This window comes from Chiloscyllium punctatum, chromosome 6 (assembly GCF_047496795.1).
Source record: "Chiloscyllium punctatum isolate Juve2018m chromosome 6, sChiPun1.3, whole genome shotgun sequence".
Lineage (NCBI taxonomy): Eukaryota > Metazoa > Chordata > Chondrichthyes > Orectolobiformes > Hemiscylliidae > Chiloscyllium > Chiloscyllium punctatum.
In genome coordinates, this window is record NC_092744.1 from 24404151 (window position 1) to 24426462 (window position 22312).

The 22312-nt window shown below is 43.1% G+C and overlaps 1 protein-coding gene across 5 annotated transcripts in view; it reads left to right on the forward strand.

Moving 5' to 3' along the window:
• The window catches only part of LOC140478783 (phospholipase D1-like), a 167628-nt gene extending 145657 nt beyond the window's left edge, over positions 1–21971 (forward strand). For all 5 annotated transcript variants that reach the window (XM_072572149.1, XM_072572150.1, XM_072572148.1 and 2 more), the window contains 6 exons: positions 5712–5825; positions 7392–7441; positions 8612–8746; positions 12198–12351; positions 13371–13488; positions 17041–21971. In XM_072572149.1, the coding sequence (XP_072428250.1) occupies positions 5712–5825; positions 7392–7441; positions 8612–8746; positions 12198–12351; positions 13371–13488; positions 17041–17265 (796 nt within the window). In that variant the 3' untranslated portion in view covers positions 17266–21971. The remainder of the gene's footprint in view (positions 1–5711; positions 5826–7391; positions 7442–8611; positions 8747–12197; positions 12352–13370; positions 13489–17040) is intronic.
• The last annotated feature ends 341 nt before the right edge of the window (positions 21972–22312 follow it).

Consider the following 22312-nt stretch of genomic DNA (forward strand, 5'->3'; position numbering starts at 1 on the left):
GTCAGCTGGTTGTCTTTGTTCCATTGGTTAAGGAGGCCAGTGAGTGGGTTGGCTACAGGTTTGGGTCAAGACTCAGATCCTGAAAAGATTAAACTCTCTTCCCAACCCAAGTACATCAGTTTACTTGGATTAAAATTCCTCACTTGTATTTAAATAGCAGCTTTCACTTGCCTAAGTATTTTAAAATCAATGTTGTATCACCGAATGGTTACACTTCAGACGGTGGCCATTCAGCCCATCAGTGCTGGCTTTCCAAATGAGCATCTCATTGAGTGCCATTCTCCTGCCTTCTCCCCATAACCATGCATATTGTTCTTTTTAAGCAACCGTCTACTTCTCTTTTGAAAGGCTGAATTAAACTTATACAGTGTCCACAGTGTTAGGTGCATTAGTCAGAGGGAAATGGGTCTGGGTGGGTTACTGTTCGGAGGGTCGGTGTGGACTTGTTAAAAGTGAGCGGCACGGTGGCAGTGGTTAGCACTGCTGCCTCACAGGACCGGGGACCTGGGTTTGATTCCTACCTCAAGCAACTGTCTGTGTGGAGTTTGCACATTCTCCCCGTGTCTGTGTGGGTTTCCTCTGGGTGCTCCGGTTTCCTCCCACAATCCAAAGATGTGCAGGTCAGGTGAATTGGCCATGCTAAATTGCCCGTAGTGTTAGGTGTAGGGGTATGAGTGGGTTGAGCTTCGGCAGGTCGGTGTGGACTTGTTGGTCTGAAGGGCCTGTTTCCACACTGTGAGTAATCTAATCTAACCTTATCTCCTGCACACACTCAGAGAGTGCATTCCAGACACTAACCAGCTGCTGCACAACAAATGTTTCTTCACATCAATTTTGCCTCATACTAGTTCTTTAAATTGGTGTCTTTTCATTCTCAAGGTTTTTTTTACAAATGGAAAAAGTTTCTCCCTTTTTAACCTGTCTATACTGTTCATGATTTTGAAAAACTCTCAATTCTCTTCTCAGCCTTCTCAAGTGCAAGAAAACAATCCTAACTTCTTCAGCCTCTCATCACAACTAAAGTTTCTCATCACTGCAACCACTCTCATAAACCTGTTTATCATTGTCTCTTGCGCTTTCACATCCTTCCTAAAATGCAGTGTCCAAAATCGTACACAGCACTCCAGCTAAAGTCTAACTAGTCTCTTATATAATTCAGCATAACCTCCTTGCCCCTGTACTCTGTGCTTTCATTGATAAACCCTAGGATGCTGCACTCTTTATTAATCAGTTCCTCAGTCTATCCTGCCATCTTAATGGCTTATGTACATATACACCCACATCCCTCTGCTTCAGTACAACCTGAGTAATATTATTTACTTATTTTTTTGTCTCTCCATGTTCTTCTAACCAAAACATTATCACATTATACTTTCCTGCTTTGAACCTCATCTGCCAGCGGTCTGCCCACTGTTTGGCACTGTTTTTCTCACATTTTACAATGCTTCCAAATTTAGTATCATGTATGGATTTTGAAACTCTGTCCTGTACCTCTAGGTCTAGATCATTAATATGCAATCAGGAAAGATATTTTGAAAGTGAATACGGTGTTGCATGTGGGAGGGTATTTCCATTCAACATGTTTTATTTCTGAAGTACTGCATTTTTGTTTTTTCTAACCTGAATCCCATTGACCAGTGTTTGACTTGCTTACGCGGTCTATTTTACTCATCCTATAACTGCTTTTTTTTTCACTTGGCTTCTGCTGTGACTCCACTAGACGCCATTTTCACCTAGGAGGAGGGTCACAAAATTGTAGGTTCAAGTCCCACTTCAGAATCGTGACCATAAAACTGAGACTGGTTCTCCCGGTGCAGGGCCTGTGGGGTCACTGCAATATTGCAGGTGCTACCTTTCAAAGGAGTTATCTGTTCTCCAAGGGAGATAATACAGATTGTGCGGCTGGTATTTTAAAAAAAGAGTGTGGGAATTCTCCCCAGTATTGTGGACGTAATTTAGTTTTTTTAACCAGCTATAGTGGTGTTGTGGTAATCTCACTGGGTGAGTAACCTAGAACCACAGGCTCATGTTTTGGGCAAGACGGATGCAGTTTTTGTCATTAATTCATGGGACATGGGTGTCACTTCCTGGTCCTGCCTTTACTGCCTATCCTTGATTGTCCAGAAGGCAGTTCAGAGTCAACCACATTGCAGTGGGCCTGGATTCACATGGAGACCAGTTGATGCTGTTACCATTGGGCTAGCTCTTTATTCCAGATTTTAATGAATATAAATTTCACTATCTTTGATCACTGGATTTGACCCCATGTCCCTGGAACATTAGCTTGTGATTCTGGATTGCTCAACCAGTGACATTATCAATATATCACTGCATCCTCTTAAAAATCTCATCATTGTCCCATAAAACACAATAAAATCAGGAATTAAAAACTAATGTAATGCTGACAATACTACTTGGGGTGGCATGTTGGCTCAGTGGTTAGCACTGTTGCCTTACAGCACTAGGGTCCCAGGTTCAATTCCTGTCTCAGGCGACTGTCTGTGTGGAGTGTGCACATTCACCCCGTGTCTGTGTGGATTTCCTCCCGGTCCAAAGACGTGCAGGTCAGGTGAATTGGCCGTGCTAAATTGCCTACGGTGTTAAGTACGTTAGTCAGAGGGAATTGGGTCTGGGTGAGTTACTCTTCAGAGTGTCGAAGGGCCTGTTTCCACACTGTAGGGAATCTAATCTACTTTTCTGATAACAATCCATCTGATTCACTAATGTCCTTTCAGAAAGGGAAGTTGCCCTCCTTGTCTGATTGCAGATCCACAGCAATGTGGTTGGCTGTGAAATGGCTGAGTAAACCAGTCACCTTTTCAAACTGCTGTAAAGCCTTAACAAAGAAATAAAACTGGATAAACCATCCACATCCATCTAGACACCAGAAATGCCAATGGCAAACACTGAAACAAATTTTCTAGACATTAATCACATTGTTGTTTGTTGGAGCTTGCTGTGTCAAATTCAGCTGCCATAATGACCTCCATTATAACAGTGACGACACTTTAAAAGAATAAGTTGTTGGTTGCTTAGCTCTTTGAGCCATTGTGAGGTGGTGAAAGACAGTATAAAAGTGCAAGGTCTTCATTTTATTGTTTCATGTGGTGAAGCTAGGTAGTGAAGCTCTAGACATTTTAACCAAGATCACGTGACCAAATGTCTGGCTTGAGATTTGAAGCCCCTAGACCTCCACAGTGCCATTACTGACTGAGATCAAGCAAGCACCACTAAATCATGTTAGCTGCTACTTTATTCCATTCCTCTTAGTTGGATATCGCTGTGCACTGTTTGCTTGCTATGGATGCCACATTAATGCAGTCACCAAGCTGTGGAGAAAGTGTTTCATTGGTTGAGAAGTGATTTGAGCCAGAGACTCTGCCAGACAAAACAGGTAACAGCAGCCTGGTGGTGCTGTCACCTAACTGGTTATCCCGCGAGACAGACTAATGATTCTTCAACGTAAGCTTTCATCCAATGTGTCACATCAAGGCTATCTATCCTGACTACTCCCTATGGGAGTGAGTTACCTCTCTGGATACAGCTCCTGAATTCCTGATTGGATTAATTAATCACTATCTTAGATTGATGACTCCCAGTTCTGGCTTACAAATAGTGATAAATCTTCTCTGCGTATACCCCATCAAGCACTTCCTTAATTTTAAAGACCTCGATCAGTCACTCACTCAGCCTAGACTGGCTTCATCATGTCGAGGAGATGGCAGCATCAAATATTTTTATTTGCAAACTTGTGGTTTTTCTGTAACAAGGGAACTAGTTTCAAATCATTGTGATTCAGCACAGATAAGGCAATCCTGCCCTGTGAAAGAGTTATGCAATTAGACAAGAATAAAAGAAAAAAATTATCTGAGGGCAACGTTCCAGCTTCTCCAATCTCTCTAAACAGAAGAGCTCTGGCCTGTTCAATGTTTCCTGATAGATATAAGCTCCCAGTTCTGGTAACATTCAAATTGTTTGCTGTAGAGTGCCTCTAAATCCTTGTTTGTATTCACCTTCAACTAGTTCATAAATCGAGAATAAAAAGCTAAACTTATTAATGGTCCACCAGATTGTTGGAAAGGAAATTTGCTATCTTTACTATGTCTGGCCTACATGTGATTCCAGAGACACAGTTAATGTAGTTGACTCTTAATGCGCTCTGAAATGGCTGAAGTAGCCAACTCAAATGTAGTACTTTACCACAACCTATTCAAGGATATTCAGGGTTGGATAATTAAAAAAAAACTTTGAGAAGTGTAATTTCCAGTTGTTTACAGCTCAAAAATGAAGAATTTAAAAAGTGTGACTAATTAAGTTGATTAAATTTTTTGAATCCAAAACGGAGGGTTGATGATAGTAGTGCAATATATGTTAGCAAGATTTGTAGATCAGGTTGAGGTTCTGGATGTAGGATAGCGTGCTGAGCTGTAAGGTTCGTCTTTTCCAACATTTCAATAAAAACGAACCAGTGAGCAAACCTACATCCGCAATATATGTTATTTATATGCATTGCACAAGATGTGTAATAAAGACTGACTTAACACAGTTGGAAAATAGCACATGGTGTTATCAAAATGATAGTAAAGAATTGGCTAAGGGACAGATGTTAAGAGAATAGGTGAATGACCATTTGGCTAATGGAAAGAAGATGTATGCAAAAGGATCATCAGCATCTAACCTGAACCCTATCACAGTATCATTGCTTCCCTTCAAGTTCAGTGTCTGGTTTGAGACAAGCTGATTCCATACAATTTACCAATCCTGAGCCGGTATGCACTTGGACCCAGGAGGTGTCACTGCTTTCTCCTGAAAGGCTCAGTGTTGACATCTGCTGGTGGATGGAGAGCAGAGTAACTTTGAGTTGGAGAGAGGTTAAAGATGAAATGCTTGTCTAAATATTGGCTGCATTGTGGTCAACTGTAGTATTGCTTCACCATGTATTGCTACAGCATCAGATAATTTGATGAGGAAACGTGCTGAAAAACTTGGAATGAGTCAACGCACGTAGAGTCCCTTCAGCCCATCATATTATCTGCTGACCCTTTGAAAGAGCTATTAATCCACCAAGCCTGCGATTGCCCTAATCCTGAAAATTCTCCTTTTGTAATATTTATTCACTTCCTTTAGAAAGTGACGAGTTGATCTGGTTCCTCCAACCTGTTAGGTGAAGCATTCCAGATCAGACTGACTCATGACCTGAAAAAACATCCTATCATCCTCATGAAATGTTTCAGGAATTAATCTAAATCTGCATCCCTGCATTTCCTATTCCTCCTGCCATTGGAAATGATCTATTGCATCAAAACCTTGCATTGTTTGGAGCATCAAGTTAAAATTCCTGACGTCTTCTCAGTTCTCAGGAGATTGATCCAGGTCTCTGTACATGTAACCAAACTCATTGTCTCTGGAGTCATCTTGTAAATTGTCTCTAGCCCCCTTACCCCCTCAAGATCTTGCCACTCTTCCTGAATTTGGTTCCAAGACTTGGACACAGTCCTCCAGTTGGGGGCTATCCAGTGATTTGTGAGTTTTGATCAATTTAGTCAATGTAGGTCTCCACATATTGATCCAGGTATGACCCGGACTCCAACCATCTCAACTCGTTGTGCCATCTACAATTATTTATGGACATACAGACTCCAATCTATCTGCTTGACCCACTTAGTAGTGTGGTCAGCTTGGTGTCACTGTGATTTTGTTTATTTGTGCAGGGCGAAGCAGAGGTTTCGTGTCTATGTAGTGACGCCCCTGATGCCAGGTTTCGAAGGAGACATCTCGACAGGGGGAGGGACTGCAATCCAGGCTGTCATGCACTTCAACTACAGGTAGACCCTCAATCCAGAGACATTACCTTCTTTAACACTCTGGGATTAAACACGTGTCATGGCCACCCAAATTATTCCTAAAATCTCCTCCAGCCGACCCAGATCCATGAGTTCTTCCAATCTGGATCTTATGCTCATTTCTGATTTTAATCATTCTCCATTGTCTACATCCATCTCCATTCTAAACGCCTCAGGTGATAATCGAGGCTGACATTCGCGAGCTAGTACTGAGGGAACACCGCACTGTCAGAGGTTCAATACTGAAGGGGTGCTGCACTGTCAGAGGGTTAGTACTGAGGGAGTGCTGCACTGATAGAGGGTCAGTATTGAGGGAACACTGCACTGTCAGATGATCAGTACTGAGGGAACACTGCACTGTCAGAGGGTCAGTACTGAGGGAACACCGCACTGTCAGAGGTTCAATACTGAAGGGGTGCTGCACTGTCAGAGGGTTAGTACTGAGGGAGTGCTGCACTGTCAGAGGGTTAGTACTGAGGGAGTGCTGCACTGTCAGAGGGTCAGACCTGAGGGAGTGCTGCACTGTCAGAGGAGCAGTACTGAGGGAACACTGCACTGTCAGAGGGTCAGTACTGAGGGAACACTGCACTATCAGAGGATCAGTACTGAGGGAACACTGCACTGTCAGAGGGTCAGTACTGAAGGAGTGCTGCACTGTCAGAGGGTCAGTACTGAGGGAGTGCTGCACTGTCAGAGGGTCAGAACTGAGGGAACACTGCACTGTCAGAGGGTCAGTACTGAGGCAGTGCTGCACTGATAGAGGGTCAGTACTGAGGGAGTGCCACACTGACAGAGGGTCAGAACTCAGGAAATACTACACCAAATGGCGGGCTGCTTACCTTTTACCTTTCTTTCTGTCTCTGCGGGTCTCCGAGGGTGATGGATGAGGTGATCAGTGTGCCCTGCCAATGTACATGAATCTTAGAGTGGCTGTGCACACTCATGGCCACCCATCTTACAGGAATATTGACCTGGGAGGTTGTACTGATGGAGTTCCTCATTGATTATGTCTTCATCATTCAGATTAGATTTCTTTGAAGCAGGTGTAAAGGATCCCAATTTTGATGATGAGCAGAGGAGCTGTCTTCTGCTTTCTGAACAACATTAACATCTAACGTATCTCTAAACCAGACAATCCCATAATGATCATAATACTGCTTGTGGGAACTTGCTGTATGCTGATTTCATGCTGCATTTTCCATAAAGGAATGGTGACTGTGGTTTAAATAACATTTATTTGGCTGTAAACACCTTGGAAAATGCCAAAATGATAAAACAAGTTATTTAAATATAATCCTCTCACTCACCCCTGCCCCAGTCATCCACTCTCCATTTCCCCAGGTACTAAATTTCATCTCCTCTTCCCTTTCCCAGGTTGGAGATTGGACTGTAATATTGAATTCAGTCTTCTCTCCAACCAGTCCCACATATATTGAGGCTCAAAGACCTTATATTTCCACTGATCCTGTGTCTGGCTGAGCCTGGGACTGTGTCAGTCTGTGTGGCGTGTATGGTTCAGAAATCTAATTTCACCTTCCTCTATTACAGGACCATCAGCAGAGGAGAAAACTCAATTATTGAACAACTGAAGAAAGAAAGTAAGGCTGCTCTACAGTAGACAATGGATCTGAGTCAGGACTAAGGGTTGTGTTAGCATCAGGCCGAGATCTCCACCCTTGATCATATCACTGAAGGGGAGATGGAGGGAGGGATTGATATTTCCTGGGAATTATCTATTTGTTACTACACGTTGGCTTGACTTGCCCCTCCCCACTCACCAGTTTCTTCCCTTATCTCCTAAAAACAGTTCATAGAATCCCAACAGTGTGGAAGCAGGCCATTCAGCCCATTGAGTCACATTGACACTCACACCCACCCCAACCACCCCCCCCCCCAACGCCCCCACCCTATAACTCTGAATTTTCCATGGCTAATCCACAAAGACACTATGGAAAATACAGCACAGCCAGTCCATCTAACCTGTATATCTTTGGTCTGTGGGAGGAAACCAAAGCACCTGGAGGAAGCCCATGCAGACAGAGGTTTGAATCTAGCCTGGATCCCTGGTGTTGTGAGGCTCCCGTGTCAATCACTGAGCCACCATGCCATCCAGCTGTTTAACATTTCATTGATAGTATTCCTCTGAGTTCCCACTATTATTTGATCCTCACAGTACCACACATCCCAGTAGACCAATTACAAAATGAATCAAAAGATTCATAAATTAATTGGATTCATTTTGATTTCAGTCAAACAATAATCATCAGAGTATTTTTCATTCATTGGGATGTGAGCATCACTGGCTAAGCCAGCATTTATTGCCCATCCCTAGTTACTCTTGAGAAGGTGTTGGTAAACTACCTCCTTGAACCACTGCAGACCATGTGCTATAGGTAGACTCACAATGCCGTCAAGGAGGGCATTCCAGGATTTTGACCCAGTGGCACTGAAGGAACAGTGATATATTTCCAAGTCAGGATAGTGAGTGGCTTGAGGGGAATCTGATAGTGATAGTGTTCCCATGTATCTGTTGCCCTTGTCCTTCTAGATGGTAGTGTTTACGGGTTTGAAAGGTGCTTTTCTCAGGAGCCTTGGTGAGTTGCTGCAGGTTATCTTGTGGATAGTACACACTGCTGTCACTGATCAAGGGAGTGAGAATTTCCTTGCTTTTCTGCACGGGGTTTGTTTTCAATAATGTGCTAATGTCTTCCTGCAGCTTAGCGGTTCATTAACTCACCCTCCACTCCCTCCTCTCTCTGTCCTCCCAGTGGATGATCTGTGGATCAATTATTTCTCCGTATGTGGTCTCCGGACCCATGTGGAATTGAACGGACGGTTGGTCACTGAACTCATCTATGTCCACAGCAAAATGCTGATTGCAGATGACAACACAGTCATTATTGGTGAGTGATCTTCAAGGATGAGATGAAGGAATGGTGGGATGGCATCCAACAGAGCTGAGGCTTACAGGACCAACGGAGACCACTCAGCCAGTTGTGTGTGTGTGTGAGCCAACTGAAAGAGTTATCCAATCCAACTCTTCTTTGTTGACATACCTCACTTTTGCAATCTCGACACCTCAACCAGTTATTCAATTTCCTTCTAAAGTTTCCAATTAAATCTACTTCCATTGCCCTTTCAGGCATTGTGTTACACATCACAACAACCTGCCATTCCAAAGCTTTTCCTACTTTTATTTCCAACTGATAGAATTTTAAACCTGGATCCTAAACATGGCCAGTTATGGGATTTGAGCTCCTGTTCTCATTATGGTGAGTTCAATCATGTCAATACATTGTTAGGTATTTGAACCCAAAGAGGACAATAATTAGGGGCTTTACACTATATCTAATCACTGTCTCTGGGTGTTGGTGAGTACATTGTGTAGAGTGCTTTATTCTGTATCTAGCCCCATGCTGTCTCTCTCTAGGGAGTGTTTTATGGGGACAGTGTAGAGGGAGCTTCATTTATTGTTTAAAAAAGTAGAGGAAACTTTGCCTTCAGTTCAAAAAAAGAGAGACATTTACTTTCAATTCACTTTATGTTTAAAAGAGGAAAAAGAACTTTCCTCTGTATGTAACTTTGGGCTATATTTACCCAGATAGTGTTTGATTTGTTCAGCAGAGAAGACTTTACCCTGTGTCTAACTCCATGCTGTCCCTGTCTTGGGAGTGTTTAATGGTGACGGTATCAAAGGAAGTTTATTTTCAAAGAGTAGAGGGACCTTTACTTTGTGTCTAATCACATGGTACATTTGTCCTGGGAGTATTTAATGGGTGCTATGTCAAGGGAGCTTTACCTTAAGTCTACTTTCAGTTTAAAACAGTAGAGAGAGCTTTACTCTGTGTCTAACCATGCGCTGCCGCTGACCTGGGAATGTTTTGTTGGAGACAGTGTTGAGGAAACTTTACCTTCAGTTTAAAAGTGTCAGAAAGCGTAATGTTCAATTTAAAGAGTAGAACGAGTGGTACAGAGGGAACTTTACTTTATATCTAAGCCTGGACTGCTAGACTGTACCTGTCCTGGAAGTGCTTAATGGAGACAGGGTAAATTGAGCTTTACTTTCAGTTTAAAATAGTAGAGAGAGCTTTATTCTATATCTAACCCCGTGCTATACCTGCATTGGGAGTGATTGATAGGACAGCCATTCCTAACTGACATGGAAATGATTGACTGTCTTGGGCCATATTAGAAACAAATTAAGAATCAACCACATTGCCATCAGTCTGGAGTCACATTAGACTGGATAAAAACAACAGATTTCCTTCTCTAAAATATTTTAGCAAACCAAATTGACGTTTGTAATAATTAACAGTAATTTCAATTAGTCCAGTTTTTATTAGAACATAGAACATAGAACATAGAACAATACAGCACAGAACAGGCCCTTCGGCCCACGATGTTGTGCCGAACTTCTATCCTAGATTAAGCACCCATCCATGTACCTATCCAAATGCCGCTTAAAGGTCGCCAATGAATCTGACTCTACCACTCCCACGGGCAGCGCATTCCATGCCCCCACCACTCTCTGGGTGAAGAACCCACCCCTGACATCTCCCCTATACCTTCCACCCTTCACCTTAAATTTATGTCCCCTTGTAACACTCTGTTGTACCCGGGGAAAAAGTTTCTGACTGTCTACTCTATCTATTCCTCTGATCATCTTATAAACCTCTATCAAGTCATCCCTCATCCTTCGCCGTTCCAACGAGAAAAGGCCGAGAACTCTCAACCTATCCTCGTACGACCTACTCTCCATTCCAGGCAACATCCTGGTAAATCTTCTCTGCACCCTCTCCAAAGCTTCCACATCTTTCCTAAAGTGAGGCGACCAGAACTGCACACAGTACTCCAAATGTGGCCTAACCAAAGTCCTGTACAGCTGCAACATCACCTCACGACTCTTGAATTCAATCCCTCTGCTAATGAACGATAATACTCCATAGGCCTTCTTACAAACTCTATCCACCTGAGTGGCAACCTTCAAAGATCTATGTACATAGACCCCAAGATCCCTCTGTTCCTCCACCTGACCAAGAACCCTACCATTAACCCTGTATTCCGCATTCTTATTTGTTCTTCCAAAATGGACAACTTCACACTTGGCAGGGTTGAACTCCATCTGCCACTCCTCAGCCCAGCTCTGCATCATATCTAAGTCCCTCTGCAGCCGACAACAGCCCTCCTCACTGTCCACAACTCCACCTATCTTTGTATCATCTGCAAATTTACTGACCCACCCTTCGACTCCCTCATCTAAGTCATTAATAAAAATTACAAACAGCAGAGGACCCAGAACTGATCCCTGCGGAACTCCACTTGTAACTGGACTCCATGCTGAATATTTACCATCTACTACCACTCTCTGACTTCGACCGGTTAGCCAGTTTTCTATCCAATTGGCCAAATTTCCCTCTATCCCATGCCTCCTGACTTTCCGCATAAGCCTACCATGGGGAACCTTATCAAATGCCTTACTAAAATCCATGTACACTACATCCACTGCTCTACCCTCATCCACATGCTTGGTCACCTCCTCGAAGAATTCAATAAGACTTGTAAGGCAAGACCTACCCTTCACAAATCCGTGCTGGCTGTCCCTAATCAAGCAGTGCCGTTCCAGATACTCGTAAATCCTATCCCTCAGTACCCTTTCCATTACTTTGCCTACCACAGAAGTAAGACTAACTGGCCTGTAATTCCCGGGGTTATCCCTATTCCCTTTTTTGAACAGGGGCACAACATTCGCTACTCTCCAGTCCCCTGGTACCACCCCCGTTGCCAGTGAAGACGAGAAGATCATTGCCAACGGTACTGCAATTTCCTCTCTTGCTTCCCACATAATCCTAGGATATATCCCGTCAGGCCCGGGGGACTTGTCTATCCTCAAGTTGTTCAAAATGTCCAACACATCTTCCTTCCTAACAGATATCTCTTCTAGCTTATCAGTCCGTTTCACACTCTCCTCTTCAACAATACAGTCCCTCTCGTTCGTAAATACTGAAGAGAAGTACTTGTTCAAGACCTCTCCTATCTCTTATTAATAGAATGATGATTATAGGAGCTTGCTATGTCCAGTCTGACATCACGACAGTAACTACGTATAAAAATAAATGACGTTTTTTGGATACCCTGTGATCGTGAAGGATGCAATCAAAATGTAAGTCCTTCTCTGTGTGCATGGGGACTTGTTGGGGAAACATTTCAGCTTCGATTGCAGTACAGACCATCCGCACTTTGAGGAGATGGGCTGACAGGGTCAATCCATTTATGGCGGGGTGCTTGGAGGGGGTCATATTTGAACACAGGTGAGGTTGTAATGACTTTTGTGTTTGTGTCTTCCTGTGAACTCAGGTTCAGCAAACATCAATGATCGAAGTATGCTGGGAAAGAGAGACAGTGAGGTCGCGGTGATTGTGGAGGATACAGAGTTTGTGCCGTCGGTGATGGACGGGGCAGAGTACCAGGCTGGGAAATATGCTCTGCACCTCCGACTACACTGCTTCAAGTGAGTCCCCACGTAGATCCAGAGACAGATACAGAAAGAGATCTTGGGGTTTGCACACTTTTAGTGACCACTTCACCATAACAATCATATTCCATAGCCACCAGGTTACTGGTCCAGTTAAGTAACTTTTTTTGTTAGAGATGTACAGCATGGAAACAGACCCTTCGGTCCAACCCGTCCATGCGACCAGATATCCCAACCCAATTTAGTCCCACCTGCCAGCACCTGGCCCATATCCCTCCAAACCCTTCCTATTCATATACGCATCCAAATGCCTCTTAAATGTTGCAATTGTACCAGCCTCCACCACATCCTCTGGCTGCTCATTCCATATACGTACCACCCTCTGCGTGAAAACTCTTCTGGTTTATGACTTTACTGTGAGGATTGAGGGACTGACATAATTAAAGCAGCTCCTGGTAGGAAATGATGAAGGTCCCAAAATTGTGGATTGGTGCCACTCCCAGCCAAACACGACAACAACAGAAAAGGGAGCTACAATGCTGGATCAGTGGGAGCAGCATGTGATAGTGGCTGCAGCGTGTACCATCTGCAAGATGCGCTGCAGTAACTCACCAAGGCTCCCTTGAATGCACCTATCAAACCTGTGACCTCTAAAGGATGAGGGCAGCAGTTACATGGGAACACCAGGTTCCCCTCCAAGCCACTTATCATTCTGACTTGGAAATATATTGCTGTTCCTTCACTGTCACAGGGTTGAAATTGCAGAAGCTCTCTCCTCAACAGCACTGTGGGTGCCCCTGCGCCACGTGGATTGCAGTGGTTCAAGAAGGCAGCTCACCAAAACCTGCTCAAGACCAGCTAGGCATGGAGAGCAAATCCTGATCCAGCAATCAACGCAAACATGTCAAAATAATTTTTAAAAAGAGAGCTCTGTTCTCTGAAAACCAAGCAAAGATAATCGGGACAATCCTGTGGAGTGTCTAAAGTGTACCATGTTCCCCTGTGCTGTGGGAGGCCATTTCCAGGCTGTGATTTTTGCATCTTGATTCCCACAGGCTTATTCTGGGGGCTCTAAATGATCCAACCATCGAAGTGCAAGACCCCATCAGTGAGAAGTTCTTCAAAGAAGTCTGGATTCCAACCAGTGCACGGAATGCTACAATATATGAAAAGGTACAATCATTTCCTTCACCCTCCTTATGCCAAGCCGACTGTATGTCAGGCACAGCAACTTCATGGAATCATTCAATACGTAACAAGGCAATTCAGCCCACTATGCCTGTCCTGTTTACAAGAACAATTTTTCCCACTTCTGCTCTTTCCCATTGCCCTGCAAATCTTCCCTTTCTAAGTATTGACCTAACTCCCTTATTATTGAATCTGCTCCAACCAACATTCCATGCAGCATGTCACAGGTCACAACAACACAAAGGATCATGGGACTGTTCAAAAGAAAGGTAGGCTATTTGGTGTTAATCTCTGTGCTCTGCTTATTGACCCTCAAGCCAATGGAAACTCTTTCTCCCATAATATACTCTGAAAAATTATGAACAGTTTCATGAAATCTCCCCCCAACCTTCTCTGCTCTCCGGAGAACAGTCTCAGCATCTCCAGTCTCCACATCACTGAAGTCCCTCATGCCTGAAAAGATTTCAGTCTCTCTCACTCTGCACCCTCTGCACGGCCCATGGAGTCATATTGTAATTGTAGTGGAGAAGCAGAGTATGTGAATCAGTAGCAGGAGTAGGCCAGTAAGAGTAATCCTTCTGTTCTTGTCTCTGTCATGTGTCTATCCAACTTCCCCCTAAATGAAACAATCATATTCACCTCAAACACCCTCTGTGACAGAAAGTTCTACTGAATTCTCCCCATGGGCTGGGTTTAAAAAAAAAGTGTTTCCTCAATTCTCTGTTCCAGATATGAATGGCTAACTTAAGGTGGAATTTCCATTTGGGCCTAACAGCAGCTTATTGTATATTGCAACCAGAATCAGTCTGTTTCGAATTATCAAAATGTAAAATCTGCCATGAACCCCTCAGTATGTTAAGGCAACTTTTCAGAGTGTAAAATTTGACATAGATATATTTTACTTTGTAAAATATTGATATTGTCACAGAATGTACGTGGTTACCGTATTGTATGGAAAGAGGTGTGTTTTTTTACATTTGGAGCACGTACTCCAATTAAGTAATTCAATAGCAGGTTCCATGAGTTTTAAATAAAGCTTATTTATTTTCACAAATCTATCCTGAACGATTGCATGGCCACACCTTGGTCTCATGCATATTCATGCACAAACATACACACACACAAATTAGATATAAAGATGGTTCACTTTTATAAATTGCAGTTAATTCATTCTCTGATTTATAATCTCCAGTCTCCCATGTGGCAGATCTACAGTCCCTTAAGGGGATCTGGTGATTTAAAATCAGGAGTAAGGATCTTTCTGAAGCAAATGATTCAGATTGTGAAGTTTTGTCAAGTCAAATGTCTAGGAGATTGGCTATCAGATGATCATTGGAACTGGAGCATCTTAAATACTTTGGCATTTTAATATTCTCCCCGATGCCAGAGTCAGACTAATGGATTCTAATAGATCTACTGGGTCTTGGGGTGATAAAGGTGCAGTTCCTGAAACTGGTTTCAATCAGATGTGTGCTGGATTCACACAATCTAGTCTGGATAAGGGAAGTTTACAAGATATAATGGGAAGTTGAAAAATTGCTGTTGAATTTTGATCTTTCCTTTTGTAAAACTGAAAACTTGGTAGTCTTGAGGTGCTGGCCCATGTTTAAACAATCAATGTAGGAATTCCACAGATGACTGTGAGATACCATCACCGAAGTTCATACTTAATTAGGTATTTACTGGGGACACTATACTCTCTGTACTGCAACAGCCAGAAATTTAATGATTTATGATTTAATGATTAACAATCTTGATAGCTTTTAGCGATGTAAGTTCACAATATAACATTCCTGAACTGGGTGGGACAACATGTTTGAGAGTGGTAACTTGGGTGGAGTTTAATGAAAGCATCTGACAATGGGTTTACTATGATATATAATGTCAACTTATGTCCTCAAATTAAACATTACATAATAATATTAAATAATGGAAAATAATCTTGCACCATTTTTTGTCTTAAATTGGGATTCAGTATTTAGTTATTTAAAATCTAACTATTATGGAGTTCTTGCTCCAAAGGATTCCAGTCTAATATTTTGAACCTTGCTTTGGTGATTAATCCAAGCTGGGAAGCATACCCGGTTTTCAGGTTAGGCTTGCTTCTGCAAAAGATCCCAGATGCTCAAATTCCCCTAAACACTATTTGCACTTACAATGTTTTGGTGTTACTTGGACTTGTAGCAGCATATTTATACAGACCATATTAATCTGCTTCTCAAGTGAAAATATTTTCCTGATATTTATCCTCATATTTTTTAAAGACCTCCACTCTTCAGATTTCTCTGTTCCTTAGAAAGAAATCCCAATCTAGTCAACATTTCCTGATGAATAAGTGTCCATGTTTAATAAAACTTTTGATTTGCCTCGAGTCAGCCTTTGTCATTTCCAGACTTAACGATTCCAAGGTCTACCCCTAGACCTCAATCTTCCATCATCTGCACCCTTCAGCTCAGCTACAACTCTGCTCACTGGTGGTGGCATAATGCTAATGTCACTGGGTTAGTAATCCAAAAGGCCAGGCTGGTGGAATTTGCATTCTATTAATCAGATCTGTATGCTCAAGGTAGGCCCAGTACTCCTGACTATGAATCACATCAAATGATGTCAACCTGATTCACTGATGTCCTTCAGGAAATGAAATCTGCCAGCCTTACCCAGTCTGGCTTACATATGACTGCAGACCCATAGCAATGTGGATGACTCATAATGCACTCTGAAATGGCTGAGAAGCCTGCTCAAGTACTACTAAGGGTGAGCAATAAGCGATGACCTTGTCAGTGACACCCACCTCCCATGAAAGAAAAGGCAAAAGGAAACTTTCAGCAGGACCCAACCTTGAGCTCCCCAACTCACAATTGGATCACAGTCCAGCAACATCTCTACTATCATTGTTTTCAAAACCCTATGTAACGTCACTGCTCCCTATTTCTATAAATTCCTCTTCTGGAATCCCAGAACTCCTCCAATACCAGTCTCTTGACTGTCCTTGATATTAGAGCTGAAAAATGTGTTGCTGGAAAAGCGCAGCAGGTCAGGCAGCATCCAAGGAGCAGGAGAATCGACGTTTCGGGCACAAGCCCTTCTTCCTGAAGAAGGGCTTATGCCCAAAACGTCGATTCTCCTGCTCCTTGGATGCTGCCTGACCTGCTGCGCTTTTCCAGCAACACATTTTTCAGCTCTGATCTCCAGCATCAGCAGTCCTCACTTTCTCCTGTCCTTGATATTAATCACAGTATCATTGGCAGCTATGCTTTTGGCTTCCTCAACCCATGGGCTCCCTCCATAAATCACTCTGGCTCTTTCAAACCCCTTGAAGCTGCTCTACAAAATTTTAGTCACTTGCTCCAACACCTTGTGATGTGACCTGATATAAATCTTTGACCGATTGGCGACTTCAAACATGCTTGCTGGTTGAAAGCTGCTTTGCACATTCAGGTGGTTGGTGTGTGGGGGAGCAGAGAAAGCTAGAGGTGAATGGAGAAATCTTTTGGGTTGTTTAATGAACCTAAAGAACACTTTCTTCTCCCGATTCAGGTCTTCCGGTGTCTCCCATCAGATCTCGTGAGGAACAACATTGAGCTGGCAGAGTTCAGTGCCAAAGCAGGCCTGCACGAAGACGATCCAGAAAGAGCAGTGGAAGAGTTGAAGAAGATCCGGGGATTCTTGGTGCAATTCCCATTCTGCTTCTTGTCTGAGGAGAACCTCCTTCCAGCATTGAGTACGAAAGAGCGGATGGTCCCAATGGAGGTGTGGACATGAAGGAACAAGGGAGAATGACAGAGAGAGAGAGAGCAGGAGGTTCCTTGTCCACAAAGAGAAGGGACGCAGCAACCTGGTTGTCTTCCTATTATGTCCAGTAGTGGTGAAGGTATCTATTGGAGACCAATATTATGGTGAAGAGTTGAGGAGTTAGATCAATGATTTCATCACTCAGGATAATTTAACCTTGGCAGTGGTGCTAAAAGACAAATAGGATCCATCCACTCAAAGTTCAACACAGGGACAATGAAGTCGAACTTATGAATTTTTTTAATCCTTGTTATCACACAAAGCAGACACTAAACATGGAGGAATTCAAACTTTTAAACATCTGTCTCTATCGGACTTGATTGAAGATTTTTTTAACCTTTCTCTTGATGTGAATTGTGATTTCCTCATGGTGCACATGTGGGTCAATGCTGGGGAGTGGAACTTAACGTTGTCTCCAACACTCTCTGACACTTGCCTAGTTCAACTGAAGAATGGTCAGTCTTAGCTTAGAGCTCCAGTAATTCTGCCTCAGAATTGTTCCACAGTCTGGACCTCCCTGCCAGGTCTCCATTTTCCCAACTGATCCCACCTACGGCCTGTTTCTTTTTTGTCACCTTGGGGTCTTGGGAATGTCTCCAGTGGATCAGTGTAAGGTCAGAAACCCTTGCTATCAAGGGAAATAGTTCACTTTCTCCCTTCCACATCATCCGAGCCCCAACCTACTGAACTCTACACAGTCAGCTCCGAGTTAGGGCAGTTTTGTCACACAGTATTTACACACAAGATTCAGCTGTTTCTGCTCCCTGCTGGAGCACCACACGCGCCTGCTCTCACATTTCTTCACCATATCCCTCTATCCCTTTCTCCCTCAATTATTTATCCTGTTTCCCCTTAAATCGATTTATACGCTTCACCTCCCTCTGGTAATGAACTCTACATTCTCAGCTGTTTCCAAAACAAAATTGCCACCTTTCTCAACAGGGAGAGAGATATCATACTGTTTTCTGTTATTGTCATTTTTGACCAACAGAGAAATAATTTCCAGTTCCAAAGAGATCTATTTGAGTTAAAATGTAAATCCAATCCTCCCTCCACAGAGGCTGAGTTTCTCCAGGACTTAATGTTTTAATTTCAAATCTCCAGCATCCACTATGTGTAGATCTTATTTTATTAATATATAATATAATAGATAATGTTTTGTTTTCTTTGATAGTTAACTGTTGGTCATCATGCAACTATGAATTCTCCATGCCAGCACCTCTACCAACCAGAGTCCATTTGCCACCTATGTTGTCTCATACACTAGGAATGTGTTCATCCCATTTTCTTTAATACTTCTTATGAATTGCCTTGTTGAGTACAAGGTGAAAACTTCAACAAAATTTGTCTTTTATCAGTAATATTTTAATTTTGTGGGAAATAATTAATTTGGTCAAAAAAGGATTCATCGCTGGTTTGCAGTGTCTGCTCTTACCCAGCAGGTGACAATATAGCCTTCTCTGGGTTTTTTTTCTCTTATTATTCTTAAAATGCTGCCTGTCACAAGGTGATGTTTCTCAGTCTAGTGGCTTGCAGTGGAAATAAATGCCAATATAAAAATGTTCCTAGCTACATGTTCGAAGCAGAGTAAAGCACCCGTCTTTACACACCTCAGCAGGCCCTAGTCAGGTACAGCATGGGTTAGCAACAGAGTGAATGGTACAATCCAGGTTGGCCATTACTGAGGGAGTGCTGTATGGTCAGCGGTGTTGGCTTTCAGATGACACATTAAAGTCAAGGCCTATCAGATGAGCCTTTAGAGGTTCCATGGCAATAAATGGAAGACTCATTGAAAACGTGAGAGTGTGCTGTTTAGCTCAGTACTGTTGGCAGTGCCTTATTGTTCCTGGGTCAAGTATAGAGTAGGATGCAGAGTAAATCGCACAACATTCCAAAGCATTTTTCACCCTTCAGTTCCTTCACAGAATCCCTACAAGGCAGAAATAGGCCATTTAGCCCATCAAATCAGCCCTGAACCTTAAAGAGCATCCCACCCAATTCCTGTATTTGTCATGACTAATCCATCCCTGTGCAATACAGGATAATTTAGCATGGTAAATCCACCGAACCAGCACAGCATTAGACTGTGGGAGGAAACCAGAGCACCTGGGGGAAGCCCACACAGACAAATGCGGGGAACACCCAGACAGTCTCCCAAGGGTGGAATTGAACCTATGTCCCCACTGTTGTGAGGTAGCAGTGCTAACCACTGAGCTACCACACCTTCATTCCATGTTAGATTAAGAAAAATGATACTGTTGTGGTGTAGCAGATTCATACCACTCTGAACTTATAGCTGACCAGAGACAGACTTTCATCACCAACTGCCTGGATCATGTTTGAACCCAGTTGCCAATTAGTCTGAAGTTATGTCCTTTTTAGGTGCCCTTAATCTGGTAAAACATCACAAGCAGCCTCTCAGGATTGATCATTAGTGAACGTTAACACTCAGGAAGGGTGGCACGGTGGCTCAGTGGTTAGCACTGCGGCCTCACTGCGCCAGGGCCCGGATTTGATCCCAATCTCAGGTGACTGTCTGTGTGGAGTTTGCATATTCTCCCTGTGTGTGCATGGGTTTCCCCCAGATGGTCTGGTTTCCTCCCACAATCCAAAGATGGGCAGGTTAGGTGAGTTGCCATGCTAAATTGTCCATAGTGTTCAGGGATGTATAGATTAGCTGCATTAGCCAAGGGTTAAATGCAGGGGAATGGATCTGGGTGGGTTGCTCTTTGGAAGGTCTGTGTGGACTTGTTGGGCCAAATGGCCTGTTTCCACAATGTAGGGATTCTATTCTATTCTATTCAACCACATGAGACATTACAACAGGGCACCAGAAACATGGTCCATGAGAGAATCTGAAAGGAGGGCAGACAGAGAGTAATAGTGAGGGAATTCTAGAGCAGGACGATCAGGGAGCTGAAGGCACAGGCACCTGTGAAAGAGCAGTTCAGAATGAGAAGTCTCAAGAGGCTGGAATTGGAGGAGTGCTGAGATTTCGGAGGGCTGGAGGGAGACAACTAAGATGTAGAGGGCCAGGCCATGGAGGGACTTGAAAGATCAGGATGGGCATTTTAAAATTGAGGTGTTACCAGTTTGGAACCCAGTGTGGGTCAACCCCTGTGTACAGGGGTTTGCTAATGATATTGTCAGGACTTAATGTGAGTTACAAGTTTCAGCTGTGTTTATGTCTGCTTAAAGATGGGAGAGTGGTGAGGGAGCATTGGGGATATTCCAGTCCTGAAGTGACAAAGTCACAAGGATGAGGGTTTCAGTCAAGGCAAATGTGGTAATGGGCAGTTCTGCTAATGTAGGGGAATTGGATTTCCGGGTCAAAACCTCACCAAGGTTGGTTGAAGCAATGCAGAAGCCAAGTCTCGTCGAAAGGATTGGATGGAGTACTGTCATCCAATGCTGTGGTTTTTACCAACAATAACTGCATTTGTTTAGCATTTTTCATGTAGCAAAATGTTTGAAACAGCTCTGCTACCAAAGAAAATGAGGCACTGAGCCACATGAGGAAATAGTGACAAAGCTCAGGAGAATTCTAAAGAAAGATGCAGGCTTGGAGAGGCTTAGGAAGGAAATCACTAATCCCTCGGGTCTCGGCAACTGAAGACACGCCCATCAGTAACTGGGGACGTACACGAGGCGAGAATTGATTTTGCTCAGTCCCGCCCCTATCTTCCGCACATTACAAAGTAATTTGCTGAGCAGCTTGTTAATTCATCCTGTGCACAAACTTTCAATATTACGGGATCTGCCAGTGGCTTTCTGAACTGAGCTGGGATATAAACACCAGCAAAACAAAGTAAAACTCTCAGACTATAAAGATTTCAAGATTGGTCCTTTGATTGGTCAGTCCTCACACTCCAGAACGAGAGGTTCTGTTTAAAAATAGAGGACCTCCTGTTTCAGACAGAGACATGGAGAGTGTTGTGAGTCTTTGAAATGTTCTTCCTGTCAAGGCTGGGGGGCGGGGGGTGGGAAAAAGAACCTTTGGATATTTTAAAGCAAAGATGGATGAGGGATAAAGCAAAGAGGGGTGAAAAGTTATCAAAGGTATGCGGGAATGTGAAGTAGAGGTCACAATCAGATCAGCTATTATCTTATTGAAATGGCAGAATAGACTTGAGAAGTCAAATGGTCCCTTATACATATGTTTGCTCAAATGTACTTCCAAAATCATTGATATTTTATTAAGTGCTTTTCCATTTTGACAATGTAAACCAAACCCTTAGCTGCTTTGTCTAATTTATGTAATGAGATGATCATAGTGAGATAATACTTAAGACATTGGATGATATCGGTGGCTATTCCTTGCCAGTGCCTGGTGCCCGTGTGTGGGCATGGATAGTGTAACTGAATAGGTGAACCCACTGTGACTGTGGCAAAGGTGATCAAGAGCTGGCCTTGTTTTCCAGTCAATAAAGGACTCTGACGGCCAGATGTTTGGGCCAGATGTGCACTCTGCATAAGTCAGTGTCCCATAGAGGCTGTAAACTTTAACCTTGTAAATACTACACTGAGATTCTGTACCACAGTGAAGGCTGTTTCCTGATACCCAACCATCAGAGATATACACCCCGGAAACAAGAGTCATGTAACCATCATTAATCCATTAAAACAAACTGGTTATTCATAATTTGTTTTATAAAATAAATGATCTATCATTATTATCTGTTGAATCACTTTCTCCTTATTATTGGAACAGGATGAGATCATTCAGCCCCTCAAGTCTGTTCTGCTATTCTGATACATTATCGCTGATATGTGTCTCAATTCCTTTCTCCACTTTTTTTGCTCAATTCCTCATTCCCCAAAGCCTGTTAACTATCTAAAAGGCATTATCAGGAGTGTGACGGAACACTCTCTACTTGTTAGGATTAGTTCACCTCTAACTTCTTTCAAGAATCCTGACACTGTCCAGGACACAGCAGCCCCATTGGATTGTCAGCAGCCCACCTTCAACGTTGACTCTCTTTACCACTGAAGCAGAGTGGCAGTGTTGTGTTCCATC